At 37.9% G+C, this 15,643-nt stretch overlaps 1 protein-coding gene across 1 annotated transcript; it reads right to left on the reverse strand.

Moving 5' to 3' along the window:
• Positions 1–2,618: 2,618 nt before the first annotated feature.
• LOC150077991 (uncharacterized) lies at positions 2,619–12,784 on the reverse strand. The gene is made up of 5 exons (XM_090384740.1): positions 12,637–12,784; positions 12,320–12,448; positions 6,198–6,397; positions 4,762–4,856; positions 2,619–2,743 (listed from the first exon to the last, which is right to left on the reverse strand). Coding segments are annotated over exons 1-5 (489 nt in total). The 5' UTR covers positions 12,701–12,784; the 3' UTR covers positions 2,619–2,742.
• Positions 12,785–15,643: the final 2,859 nt, after the last annotated feature.

Genomic DNA, 15,643 nt, shown 5'->3' on the forward strand with positions numbered 1-15,643 from the left:
TGTAATAAAAATTTATATAAGTTTTAAATCATTTTTAATTTAGTTTTTTACCTTACTGCCCTTTAAATATAACTTTACGGTGTTTCATTTTTCATCTTATTTTATTTCATCTTTTTTAGTTTATTTCAGTTTAGTACTTGAACATACGCATCAAGTTCCTTTCGATTTTTCCTGCCATTGAAATCAGACTAACCAGTCTGTAGTTACCAACTTCACTCTTATAACGGCTTTTATATATTGACAATGCATTGCCACTTGTCCAATCGACAGGAACCTCACCGAAGTCCAAAGATGTCCCCATAATTAACTTCAATGGTTCAATACACTCCCTCAAAACTGCAAGGTGTATGCCATCAACTCCGGGAGCCTTACTTGCCTCTTGCTCAACTGTTTTTCTACATTTGAGCATAAACAGTCATCGGTAATTACGGAATCATTGATTTAATATGGCTCAGCCTCACTCCCACAGCCCCTTAAATTCTTGGGATATCGAAATAATTAAAATTCCAAAAAAAACTATTTCATTAATACTACCTGATAGTATTAATGAACTCAGGGGAGGTCCCCGTGGACTGGAGATGTGCAAATGTATCACCAATTTACAAAGGGGGTTCAAAAGGCGACAAAAGTAACTATAGACCTGTTAGTTTAAATTGTGTTCTGGGAAAATAATGGAATCACTGATTAAAGAAGCATCGCAGGATCAACTAGACAAGACTGCAGTAATAGTTAAGCCACAGCATGGGTTTGTTAAAGGGATGTCTTGTCTGACCAATTTGATTGGATACTATAATGTGGTCACAAAGGAACCGAATGCCAAAAATTATTTTGATATTATATACTTGTATTTCAGGAAAGCTTTTGATACTGTTGCACATGGAAGACTGCTGTACAAATTGGAGGGACATGGCATTAAAGGTAAGTTGCTACAATGGATAAAGGAATGTTTGAGTGGAAGACGACAGAGAGCGGTAATCAATGGACACTGCTCTTCGTGGACAAATGTTATTAGTGGAGTTGGGCCCATTGTTGTTTTCAATATTTATCAGTGATAGTGATGAAGGTATATCAGGTTTAATGTCAAAGTTTGCAGATGATACAAAGGTTGGCAGGGTTGTTAACGGCGGTAAAGACAGTACGCTACTCCAACTAGATCTAGATAAGTTGTGCAAATGGGCTGAGAAGTGGCAACTGAAGTTTAGCATTGACAAATACAAAGTACAGCATATGGGTAGCAATAACCGAAAAGAAACGTACCAACTGTGTGGTACTACACTCAGGGAGGTGGAAAGTGAAAAAGACTTGGGGGTAATTGTGCAGTGGAATATGAAGTTCGCTGAGCAGTGCAGATTGGTTGTCATGGCAGGTCATGTAGTCTTGTCAATGATATATCGGATTTTTGGTAGTAGGGACAGGGAGGGGTGATTATCCCGTTATACAAAGCAATGGTCAGGCCACACCTAGAATACTATGTACAGGTCTGGAGGCCTCATTTTAGGAAGAATGTAGAGTTTTAGAACAGAACGAGTATGAAGAAGGGCAACAAGATTGGTGAGGGGAACAAAGGGTTGCTCTTACCAAGAAAGGCTTAATTTCTGCAAATTGCAGTGCCTGGAGGGTAGACACCTGCGAAGTGATCTGATGGAGAAGTGGAATTGGTTGAGCAAGTTGAATGCTAATGGGATTCTTCCTCTTGCTCAGATTAAGATTCTGAGGGGGCACAGATTCAAATTGAGGAAAGACAGTTGTAGAATAGATGTACGGAAATTGCCTTGAGCCAACGGGTAGTTGATTTGTGGAACAAATTTCCATCTTTTTTTTGTGGAAGTTGATAGCCTAAATATATTTAAGGCTGAGCTGGACAGGCATTTGGAACGAATGGAGGGGTGAAATGGGAAGTTTTTTTTTTTTTTTTTTTGACTGTTGCTGCATAAGCTTGCTTTCTTGCATGATATGCCTCTACTAATGCTAATACAAATAGCTTGCTTTCAAATTGAATTATAAACTGGAATTTCTAGGTGGGAGACCGTAATCAAATTTATAAGTAAATATTACTGGCATGTGCGTATGAATATCATGATGTGAAGTTAGTTACTGTACACTGATTGCAGTAATCGTTACGCAATTATCTATTACCAGTTATGCTTAATAACCGTATGTCTACACGTAAGTTAATAGTTACGAGTATAGAGAATGACGGACCTAAAGAAGATCCAGAGGTACTACCCGTCGTTCTCTTTTCATAAAACTAGAAAAATTATTATTAAGTGTAAAGAAAATCAACCATTCGTTCAAGAAATTCTGCAATCATTTTAAATGCTGAACTTATATCCCATGGTGATGTAGTGTCGCCAGTAAAATATTGTTACTAAATGGACAGTTGGAAAACGTCAGGTGCCTCTTCGCTTTTGTTATAAATGGGAACCCTACTATTGACAGATTACTGTGTTCTGCAATTAGAAGTGTTCTTTCTTGAATAATATTACAAGTTGTTTAAAATTTTTATAGAGATTAGTGTTTGATTTTCTGGTTGCAAAACTCTTGATTTTAGTGTGTCTTTTCATTCATCTAAAACCAGCAGGAAATATTTTATTTTATTTTATTAGAGAATATTGCATTAAAGATTCTCATAATTCAAAGTAACAATAAATCATATGCTATTTTCTCCTCCTTTAGTTATACTGGATCCAACTGCGATGTAATAGTTTAATATCATCATTACACCAAAGGATCTTTCGGCAATCTACAAATAAATAAATCAATGTGTAAGCATTTCACCACATTCACAAAATAAAAATGAAATATCTCATTTAATTGAATCAACGCCATGTGTTGATCAAATGCACGACCAGAAAAAATATTATTAGAAACTAGTGGGAAAATAATTGGTTAGAAAGAGTTATTTAAAAATTAAATTGAAGTTTAACTACATGAACTACTGTTCGTCTCTTTTGTCAAATATTTAATTGTACATCGCTACTGGATCTTCTTCGTTTGCCATCTTGCCCAATGACTAAGCGCATATGCATAAGTATAATTTAGGTTAACATGAAGGAAATATGAAATTTAAATACAAAAATAACAAGAGAAATATAATTGTTCATAATCGATATTGTTTAGAGTCATTTAACAGAAATAATTCTGGATAAGAGATAAACCCAAGTGATCACTTATAATGCAGTCTTATGTATAGAATTTCTGCTTCCATATTATTTAAAATAGTAGTAGCAGTAATAGTATTCGCCATAGTGCAAGGAAGCCCAGGTTTTTGCTGCACTGGCAAAAAAATGGATAAGAAAACTCAAATAATATGCTTCCCTCCTCATGCAGCTAACTATCAAGTTGACCGTTGAGGCTATTCATTCAAACTGTCAGCTTCAACGACCTGTTAGGGCAACTTGTTCTAGAAATCAACGACTCTCTGGCTGAAAGAAATCTTCCTATAATCCAATCTAACCTAATCCATGTAATTTGAAATAATGACATTTCTGTAAATGCTTATAATGGTTATAAAATTTCACATTCATACATTTTACTAATCAGTTATAAACCTCAATCAGATCATCTCTGAGGTGCCTGGTTGTCAAGTTTTACAGCCCACATAATCGGAGTCGTTCCCCAAGTGGAGGACCTTGCATTTAGAAACATTAGAATACAGCTGCCATTTCTGTGACTATCTTTGACGTTTTTTCAAGTTATCCTGAAGGAGCGCTGCTTGGAACTCATCATTAACGAATCTGCCTATAATTATATCGTCTGCAAATGTTGACACCATTCCTTGTATCCCTCCTTCGATGTCATGCATGAAAATGTGAAACGATAGTGTTCCAAGAACTGATCTGTATGGGACCACACTCCTGGTTACAACGGTCTGAAGAATAGGCATTAATCGCAACGCTCTGCCTTCTGCTCTGCAGCACCTAGAAAACTCTTTGAATTTTACCAGTAATTCCATCAGCTCAAGCTTTTACAGTAACCTCTCGTAAGGGACCGTGCCAAATGCTTTGCTAAAATCCAAATAAACTGTCAGAATTATTCCCTAAATTGATCTCATGAGTAACTGTGTCAAAATGTTGTTATTTATGTGCTGTTCAATTTGCAGGATTTTTTCAAGATTTTTAAGGTCTACTTGTGAAAGAAAAAAATGCAGAGTTGAATTTTTTCAACAACTAGTTTATACTCTGCATGAAATTGCTACTATTTTTTTTTAATTAGCACGAGTGTTTTCAAGATATTTAATAGGTCCTTATTATTATTTTCGTTAATACTTTATGTTAATATAATTAAAACGTTTCCTTCTTTCACACGGGGGTGGTATCAACAACAGGTATCTAAAACGATAAATTTAATTTAAAAATTAAAACTAAATTTTATATCAAAATATTATTTGAATATAACATAATATTTTGATTTATAACTTTTAAATTCAACTTTTAATATAAAGAAAATTTATATCTAAAATTTAAAATATAAATCGCAGGTAAAACTTTAAAATTTTAATGTTAGAGACATAAAAATATTAATTTTAATATCGCAAAGATGATGAGTTTATACAACGACCTCTTAACATCATTATATAAAACCAGCCGTTTGCGTTCAGATTTTTTTTACTGAGTACGTATATCACTCCAAGTGAATAAGCATATTAATTATCTCTTATATAGTTTAAAGGATATGAATATGGGATATTTACAAAAGTAAAACATTAATAATTTACTCATAATCGGGCTTGAAGAAAAGCAGTTCACAGATCTTACTTACCAAATGCAGGTCAACAAAATTTCGATACAACAAAGGGAAATATCTACCAAACCGAGGAGGAAAACCTTGATGCACACAGACAGGTACAGCAAACCCTGAATATGAACATAAAAAATACGTTTGATCAATTTAAAGAATTATATTGACTATAATTCATACAGTAATAATTCAAAGGATGAAAATATTCCTAAACAGGCTCATTACATCGAACAAATTTAAAAGCGAATCACGAGAGTGAAGCTTATAACTTAGGTTTGAGAACCAAATAGTGCTTTCGTCAGCTCAATGAGTATTATGGTCAGTTGGTACGCCTGTTCAGCGGTTTGCTTTCATAATTATTATCAATTTCTCTGAAGGCTAAAAATTTATTACAGGAAATAAATATTTAACTGTGCTGCATCGTACTGTATTATTATTAGAGAATAATGGGCAGCCTGGCTTACCTCCTAGCTGAAATAAATTAATATGATGATGTTCGTGAAGTCACCTATTAAATTCTATATTAATTCTTTGCGTTAATTGCTAAAATAACTTAGTTATGGGAGTCCATTTTGATTTTATAGTTGTGAATTAAGTGGTAATGTTTGACTTTTCTGAAATTAAAGGGACATCGTTATGTTGAAATTCAGCCATAATCGCAACCAGGTTTAAACTCCATTGGCGAGTTTAAAACATCTGGAAGAGCAGCGCAATCTCTTCAAGAGGTTAGTGGTTAAAAATTGAAAATGCTTTCCCTCTTCCCACCAAACATTTCATACCGTGCATTATCAAGTACATGAATATACTTTGTACTGGGAAAAAAGTCCGGAAAATGTTCTCCGGTATTGAGAACATATTCCATTTGAAAAATGTTCTTATGCCGAAGAACGTCTTTACTGGTTCCACATCATTCGAGTGAGGAGTGTTAATTTTATAGATGTAACTGTAGTTTTACGCTTAATGAATATATTGGAATTAGTGAATATTTTTACCCCCTTAACAAACAGCTGGGATAAGGTTCGACATTACTTCGTGTGCCTTAAAGCGATCACAGTTCCGATCTAGAAAGAGCTATCGTCCGATGGTTCTTCTCTGTTCCCTTAGAGAAGAACGACCACAAACGTCACTTTATGCATTAATTTTGCATGTTATACATTGAGCACATGTGCTCATTCACTTGCTTTATATGTGATCAATGTGCATAATTTCAATACGCTCTAAATGTAATAGCACAGTTTCAACAATAATTTAAGTTTTGCCCACAAATGTATAATATGAAATAAAAAAGCACACTAAGAGTGTATTTAAGGGTGTCAGAGAAACTTCCAACGTTATAATGGAAAACAAAGTTTTAATTAGAAATATGGATTTGAAAAAGACCATCGTAAGCTGGATTATTATGCAAGCTCTATTATTATTTAGTAAGCTCATATTTAAAATTCAATTCTGCTACTTACCTGAAGTCCAGGAGGGAGGTAGTAGCATATAGAAATGGCTACTTCTGCGTTGATAACTAGGTCTGATAGATTACACTCTCCTCCATTGCATGTGATGTTTTTTACTTCACAGTTGGTACATGAACCACCGCCACCACTTTCAGGACATACCTGCACAATCCCTAAGACATTTCCTAAAAGCCCAAGAACGACCTGCACAACTGAAAAAAAAAAAAAATGAAATGGGTCATATTTGAAGTTACATCAATAAAATATTTCTGAAACTTCTTAGAATTTCATTAGGATATAATAAATTGTTATTTGACGTATTCGAAAGAAAAAAAAAAATAAAATATTTTGCTCTAGGTATTTTGGGAACGCAATCGATTGTATTCTTCAAGAAAATGTGGAAGATGGATCCTTCCTTGAGTATTCTTAAATATGTTTCGTTTATTTTCAATATATATTCTAGTTTATTCCTAAAGTATATTCTAGTCTGAACCTTAGTTTTCGGATATAGCAGTTGTTGTTGTTGTTATTGGGTTTTAGGAGCATTAGCAACTAAGTCCATATTACTCCGTGTATACCGTCTGTAAATTTCTTGTGTTCGGAGGTAGATATTTTGTTTGCTGGATAAAAAACCCGAGTTTCAGGGAAAAAAAACCATGTTACCCACGCATGAGACCGATTAACTTAACCATGTTGGGAAAAAGGCCCATCCTCCCCTCATCGACGGAATTCGAACTCAGGTTTTTTTCTACCCGTTATGAGAAGAACGGTGATCCTACCAACTGTGCTACCCAACGAGAGCTCTAACAGTGCCATTATGATGTCTACGTGAACGACGTAGCTTTTAATTAACCAATTTTCATTTGTAAAGAGCACCCTGATATGGATCCTTCTTTTCACAGCAGTGCAAAGATATCAACAACAGTGTTTCGAATTTTGTTCTTGCATACTACTTAAAAATACAAAAAATTCGTTTTTATAAAACTTAAGATGAAAACTGACTTACACATTAAACAAAAACTACTTCTTCATAATCTTGTCTGATTAGATTATCTAAATATAAATTAATGGATAGTTAAAACTCCCTAAACTAATATGGCGTCTTCTCAACTCGATCCTGGTATGAAGGCGATCTGACATTGTCAAATCAATATACTTCGTGACAGAACTGTGAGTCAACGGTGAGTCTATGGAAGCATCCTATTTACCTAACTCTATATATATAGAAGGAAGGAACGCTCCTAAAATAATTTAGAAAGAACTAAATAATAGAATACAAATTCTACTAATAGCATCGTACGAATCTATTAATTCTAAATAATAGAATGCCAAGAATAACACAGGGGACTTCAATATGCCCTTCCCACGTTAGGCAGAAACAAAATCACAATTGGATATCCTTCTTTCATCACTGGCTTATTTTCCCTCTGAAGACCACGTCAACAAGAAGATCAAAAGCTGGATCTTATCTACCTAAATATAACTAAACTGCCTTTCTACAGCATTTTGGAAGGTTTGCTCATATCACTGCCCTCTTATCATTGAATTTAGCCCATCGCCTGAGAATATTTACCAGTATAAAAGCAACATACAACCTGCAAATTAGGCGCTCTAATCTAAACTCCTTGAAAAGTTTAAACAGGATGTTCCCACTAATTACCAAAAAAACTCTAAACCGGTTTCAGGTTAACTGTGAAAAACCATACCCCAAGCTGTTGTTGTTTGGTTTTTAGGAGCATAAGCAACTAAAGCCATATTGCTCCGGGGATATGCGGTGGTCATTCCCTGAACTTTCTTCATCCTCCGTATTTGGTGATCACGGGCTCGAACGCCGGTGTAATCAAGAAGCGTGTACGCACTGCTGCTCCTGGCTATGGAGGCGCCCAAAAAATAATACCCCAATAAGGTCTTCAGAAAGACTATCTACAAAGATAGTCTTTCTGAAGAACATGTAAATAATCATGTTCAACCATGTAAATAATCCTCTCAGAAAGGTATTTCTCCCATCTTTCAACTTTTATTCTTGCCATACTTTGGTTTTTGTATGACCAGCATTAACCCAGGTTTCATCTAAATATTTTTCTCCCTTCAGCTCTACGCTGATTAATTGCATGAATGTTATTTCGTCTCCAAACGACGATATCGTCATCTCGTTCATTTAAAGTAGATGTGCCTTAATCGTATACGAATCCAGTGATATTCAAACTTCTTTTAAAAGTTCGAAATTCGGTAGTTTATAGTCGCCATTTACTTCCTTCAACAGTTTAGATACTGTAGGAATTTTGTTCCTTCTGTAAAACTGATGAACTTTAAAACGAATAACTGACAAAGTAAAACTGTGGTGCTTCTGAAAGCGTGAATGTTTACCTATAGCTGGCAGCTTTCTACCAGGTGAAGCCAGTTCACCCGTGGACGTCATTTCAGTTTTAATTCTCATCACTGTCTTAGCTGGAACACCAATTAATCACTGGTACGCCATGCAAGTGTACGAGAAGAGTAAGTGGGATTATCGATACGTTGCTGACAATTTTCTTCGCCTGATGCAATCATTTAAAACCTTATATCTTTTTACTATGCGGCGCAGAGCGGAATGGAAAATAAGATAAAAATAAGAAGTGCAGTTAAAATAGGTTTAATGTTAAAGTACTACCTCTGTTCCTATCTCTGTTTACTCGAATATCATCCAGACCTTGTGCTCTCAAGCCATCAGGGAATCTAAGCGCTATTGTACCCGTCAAAAACGTAAATTTGCAAATTTAGTTCGTGAGTCCCGCGACTCCCGTCATCAACATAGGATGACTACAACAATTTGCTCATAAAAAAAAGGTAAAGTGCAGCCATTATCAACCCACTGCAGGATGGAAGCCTCCTCAACAATTCATGCTGAGGGAAATGGACCATAATCTGCCACGCTGGTCCAGTGCGGGATGGCAGATCGATCGTATTCAGCAGTCAGGGGGTTTAACCCTGGTCTACTCAAAGAGCGTGTGCTACTGCACTCCCGCTTCTGACTACTCGGCTACGGAGGCCGTCTCATAGTTTGTACTAAATTTGAGCGACAAGCGCATATCTGCAGAACAAGTGGATTTACTAACTCAGGGAATGAAGTTCGCGATTCTTGCCCGAAGTTCACCAATCACTGATACTATCTTAGGTGTTGAAGCATCATTGACACGCATACCTCAAGAGGTGGCGAATACAATTCGCCTAAAAATCGCAGCGATCTTACATCATGCTCACCCTGCTACCTCCAATTTCAGTAACCGACATTTCTCTGCTCTCAACGATTTTAAACAGGATACTTCCATCGTCCTCCTTCCAGCGGACAAAGGGGGTCGAACAGCTGTTTTAAATCGTTCTGACTATGAGGAGAAAGCCCTTTTGCTCCTACAAGACACCTCTGTCTACCAACTAGTAGTTATCCCTCCCATCAGGAACCTGGAACTATGGAAGTCAAAAGTAAACGTCCTCGTCAACAGTTGGTTTCAGCAAAGGAAAATCACCGAATCCGTACGCTGTCGCATCCGTGCCTCCGGCTGCCAGATTCCACAATTTTACGGACTACCAAAAGTCCACAAAGAAGGAATACCGTTAAAACTGGTATTCCTTCTAGGTGAACCATCGTCTCCTGTGGTTCACCGAGTTATGAGTGTGTCTAAGTTCGTCTCGAGCCTACTCTCTCCCCTAGTGGGCAAGACCGCCAACACCGTTTCCAACAGTGGCGAATTTATAAATCAAATCCATGCTCTATCCATCTCGGATAATGAACTCATGGCCTCGTTTGACGTAGTGTCTCTTTTCACTTCCATCCCTGTCGAACTAGACATCATGTCTGCCAAGGTACTTTTAGATAACGATCAGACCCTGAACAGAAGGACCTCACTAACTTCAGAGGACATTTCCACCTCCCTCAGACTGTGCTGGACTGGTGGGGCGTCATGTTCGTGACTCCGTTTACTTACAGACACTCGGTACGACCATAGGTTCCGCAGTTAGTTCATTCACGGCAAACATCGCAATTGAAGAATTGGAAGGTCGAGCATTTACGGGTCTACCAGATCCCATTACCTTTTGGTGCTGCTACGTCGATGATGTGTTTGTGGTTATTCCCCGGGTTTGGGGCGACTAACTCTTAGACCACCTTAACTCTCTGTCAGCTTTCATAAAATTCACTATCGAACTGGAGTCAGATATACCCTTCCGTACTAGGATACTCTTGCACGACGTAAGGGCTCGGATACTCTTGTCCTGCGTAAGGGCACAACAGTCTATTGCAAGCCGATGTGTGCTGGCCAATTTACCAACTACCGGTCAGCACATACGCGCAGCTATCTTCTCGGCACTGCGCAAACCCTGTTAACCCGCGCCTGGACCAACTCTAGTTCTGCGGAAGAGAGGCGCACTGAAATTGCTAGGTTCAAGACAGATCTTGCCAGGTGTGGGCTACCCCATACCTGGCAAGATCTGTCAGGTGTGGGGTATTATTATATTTAGGCCACCCGAATAAGTAAATTTATCTACCATGCTGTGTGTCTTATGTCTGTTAATTGCGTGTGTTCTATGGTAGATTTGTCTGTTTTGCTGGATGAAAAACCCCAGTTTCTGGGGGGAAAACCTTGCTATCTACACCTGAGACCGACTGAGTCAGCCACGGAGTGAAAAAAGCCCATTAAAGTTCCTGGTGTCATCGACGGGACTCGAACCCTGGCCTTTTCCACCTGATGTGGGGAGGACCGTGACGATACCACTGTGCTACCTTGGATTACTGGTGGGGAAGCCAGACTGTGGCTTCCCACCAGTACCCTAGATAGGTGCGACCTACAAGCTCGTGACCACGTAGCGACCCACAGGACTGTTCACGGTAATGACTCTGCAGCGACCGCCTTTATCCCATACTACCCGAACCTATTACAGCAGGTTTCTAGGGTCTTAAAATCTCATGGGATAAAGTGTTTACAACTCCCAGACAGGAAGTTGCGGTCCCTCGTCTTCAAAGTAAAAACACTAGTTCCCACTTTGCTGCAGAGTGGACTAGTCTACCACATTTCTTGCCGTGACTGCACTAGTTGCTACGTCGGGAAAACTGGCAGAAGACTCAGCAAACGTATTTCTGAACAGGAAAGAGCCATTCGTTTAGCAGACGTAGAACACTCGACCATTACTAAACACTTCTGCTCGGTCCAACACGACATTGACCCACTTCGCGATGAAATGGTTATCGATCGGTTCCGCCATTACCGGCGCAGCGCCTGGTTGGAGTCACTGCACATCTCGTCTCTAATACTTCCTTCAATAGAAACAGAGGGTATCGTGTCCATCATATTACTGAAGCAACCAACCTATTGATGAACTGTTTCACAAGAAAATGCTATACCGAACATCAATTTGGCACTGTGAAATATTCTGACTTGTGTGAATATTCTGAAATATGTGCTTTGTACATATGAACGTGTACATACCTTGGTGTACTGTCTGCCTTATACTCATATCTATTGAATGGTTAATACTAAGTTTTTAAGTTAATTTAATGTTATGTTATCTTTTTGTTATACTCTACATATTTTTATATACTGTACATATTTTTATATTACCCTATATCATTGTCAAGCCCCTGGCCTCCTAGCTGTGGTGGGCACATTATTGTATCTTTAGTGTACAATAAAGATTTTCTCTGTAATGGCTGACAAACGTTGGCATTCGCAACGTTCCCATGCGTCACAGCCACAGGCTTTGCCTTTGTTGCATAAGGCAGTTCACCATAGATGACTGCCATGGCATGATTGCCAAGAACCAATAGTCGTGCTTAAAAGGCACAGAAGATTATTACGCATCGATAATTTCTATAATTTTTACTCATGGTGTTTGCAGAACTTGTCGTATTGAATGGTATAGATAAGGTTGAACTGATCAAATAATTATGAATGTGGTACTAATTATTCAAAATCGTACCTCAGCAGATACAAAAGCTTTTCTAACTATATTGTCTTGCGTATCGACACAACTGAATTTCATCCCTCCCATAGGAGCTTACACTTACTCACAATGTTGTCGAAGTATAGACAGAGTAAGAAAGAAATTAACAAAAGGATTCAACATGCAATTTTCTTTATGGATAAAAAATACAAATTTCTTACCTCCACTAATCTGGACGCAGTACACTTCTCCGGGATTGACTTCGCATGGAGGAGCTTCGGGGTTGCACTTGGGATTCGCGGGGCAAGGTGAATGGCGACATTCTTCAACACTGAAATTTGGTTCACTAGCTAATATGAAAAAAAAAAAAAAAATGAAAACAAAAAAACGAAAAATTAATAAGAATGAATATTATGACTGATATTTTGACAAAGCACAATCAATTCAAGAAAAATAAATTAAAATTCGCTCCGAAAAACACGGTACTCAGCTTAATAATAATGTGAAAAGTGGAATGAAACTAACTGCAAATAATTACCTGCGCATTGAAATATCACAGCGAAGAATCCTGTCAGAACAGCTAAGCCAACGAGTCCCTTCATGGTTGATGGTTGAAATAACTTCGATCCAGAGAGATAACAACGATCGGCAAGAGCTACCTGGACTCTGTTTTACTAAGTTCCAGCTGTCTTTTTAAAGCAATGAGAATGATACAGCAGCCAATGACATTTTTCCACCACACACGTTTGAAATGCGCACGAATTATGTATTCATGAGATCCATTCTCCTGACTCATTCTCTTATATTCATATATCTGGCAGGATATTGCTTATTGCACTCGTGCAACGCATTGCCAATTCATATTTTATTAATCTAGTGTGTAATAAATTATGAAAAATAACGCTACAGTTATGTATTCTTCTCTGGATCGTGCATATCAGAAACACCAATAAAAGCACTGCATAGAACAGAGCCTGCATCTATGAAGCTCAATGCAGGAATAATACCAGATATGATTAAGTTTCTTTTTTCTTTTTCTTTTTTTATCTGGAAAATTTTAAATCAAATCCTAACATGTACCTTTCCCCACCAATATTCTCTAAACCGGTTATAATATATTTTCTTTTTTTTTTTTTTTTTTTTTTTGATTTGGTAGTTGTTGGCGCATTGGCTTCTGTGGCCATATTGCACCTCCCAAGGTTTTTACAGTATTTTGATCCAAGCCCGAGGCGAGAATCGAACCCGCGACCTTTGGGTTGCCGGGCAGGTACTTTACCCACTCGGCTAGCCCGGTCGGCAATATATTTTCTGTTTTCGTTTCTAAACACTATGAATTAAGAGAAATTAAAATTTTTTGGTGTTTAATAGAGGCCAGTTGTATAAAAAATAGTGTACATTTCATCTGGGAAATCCCCAAAAAACCAAACTTGCTGGTTCTGTGTGACAGACACCACGAAAAAATCTGAGTTTGCGTGGGTGGGTCAGTGATGTTGAAAATTCTACAAATATGATAAAAACTTTATTTTTATCATTGGAAGCTCTCATCAACTTTTGTTTGATAATTTTTATTGGGTTAAGCAAATTATAAAAAAGCCACGCAACTATCTTTGTTACAACAGAGGGTGCTAATAAGTGAAGGCTAACAATTTGCAATTAAATAATATGTACTATTGTGAGATCTGTTTTATGTGAGATAAAAATAAATATTGTTCGAGAAATATGATGTATCATGGACATGATGACGTACTCGGTTTGCCCAAAAAGACTGTCCAGGGTAAATGTAACGGTAAAGTAAAAGGAATAATAATAATACATTATAACAGCGGCCAGATGAACATATTCTCATTGTTTTTATTTAAGTTTTTTAATTTAATATATGTATTTGTTGAACATCACTTAATATTTTAAGAAACTCTTATCTCCTACTCCATTATCACTAAGCGCACAATTCCTGAACACCATACACAAGTTGGAGTTTAACTGTTCGGCCGGTGCACAATAACAACAATGACCAAGAGTCGTCAATACCCCTCGAGGTAAGCCGTGAAGAGACAGACAATAGCTTGGAAAGAGGGAGGATGGGGCCTAATACACCTCATCGAGCAACAGAAAACAGCGATAATTAACCTCAAGGATTACTTCTTGAAAAAAAAAAATAAAATAAACAATAAACACCAACCCTCTACTAGTCCATAAGGAAGATAGAAAAGTGGCATATCCACTAAACATAAGCGAGGAGTGAACAACACAAACGAATCTAGAAAAATGGGCAAAGAAGACACTTCATGGCAGACACTACAATTACCTCCATCAAGATCACATAGATAAAATTGCTTCCAATGCATGGCTCACGAGCAGAACGCTCTTCCCTAGACTGAAAGTTTCATGCTCGCCATCCAAGACCAGTAACTACAGACAATACATCGCCAAGGAGCAAGAAGTGTCAGATGAAACAAGTAGACGATGCTACATGTCTTTAGAAACGATCCAACACATCCTGACAGGATTCAACATGATCACCTAGTCTGAGTACACTAGTAGATACGAAGTAGCCAGGACAAAACATCAGAGTCTCTCACAGACATAAGAAGCTAGCAAGAAAACACTAGTTGATCAAAGAATGTATACCATATTACAAGTACTAACCCCGAGAAGTACTAGAGAACCCAACCCATAAGCTGTACTAGGATCGCGCCATACGAACGGAGAAGACAAACCCTCACAATAGACAGGGCATCACCCTTGTGGACAAGAAGGAAAAGGCTACCTATCTGATTGACACAGCAGTGCCCAGCACTGGTAGCGTCCAGAAAATCCCAAGTGGAAAAGATCAGGAAATACACGAACCTAAGACAGGAGATGAAAGAGATGTGACATATGCAACAAGTAACGACCATCCCGATCATTGTGTAAGCCAACGGTGTGGTGCCAAAGACATAACAGCCTAACCGGAATAGGTCTCACCTACATGGAACACCAAAAAGTCGCAATCTTGAACACATGTAGGAGAGTTAGAGAGTTCCTCGACGAACAGTAACACCAGACATAATAACCACCCTATGTATTTGGTTGCAGTATCCGTCACGGCCTGGAATCCTCCAATTAAAAAAAAAATAATAATAATAAACAGACCGGACGTAATCCACAAGAAGGAAATAAGTCCAGCTATCTGAGCAACATAGCGATGCTCAACACCTGCGATCTTCAGAAAACTGCGAAGGAAAAGATCAGGTAAAACATGGACCTAACACAAGAGATGTAGCATATAGAACAAGTAACCACATTCCCGATCAGCGTGTCAGCCACCGGTATGGTGCCAAAGACGCTGCATGACAGCCTAGCAACAATAGGCCTGGTAAAAAGTACACCTAAAAGTAATTCCAGAAAGTCGCCATCTTGAACACATGTAGGAGGGTCAGAGAGTTCCTCGGCCAATAGTAATAATAGCCGGACACAACCACCTTCTGCTTTTGATGCCATTGCTCGTCACGTGGTGGGAACTCCCCATTAGAGAGAGAGATAATAATAATAATTAAACAGTATTT

Source organism: Mastigoproctus giganteus, chromosome 11 (assembly GCF_048544385.1).
Source record: "Mastigoproctus giganteus isolate SK-2022 chromosome 11, ASM4854438v1, whole genome shotgun sequence".
NCBI classification, from domain to species: Eukaryota; Metazoa; Arthropoda; class Arachnida; order Uropygi; family Thelyphonidae; genus Mastigoproctus; species Mastigoproctus giganteus.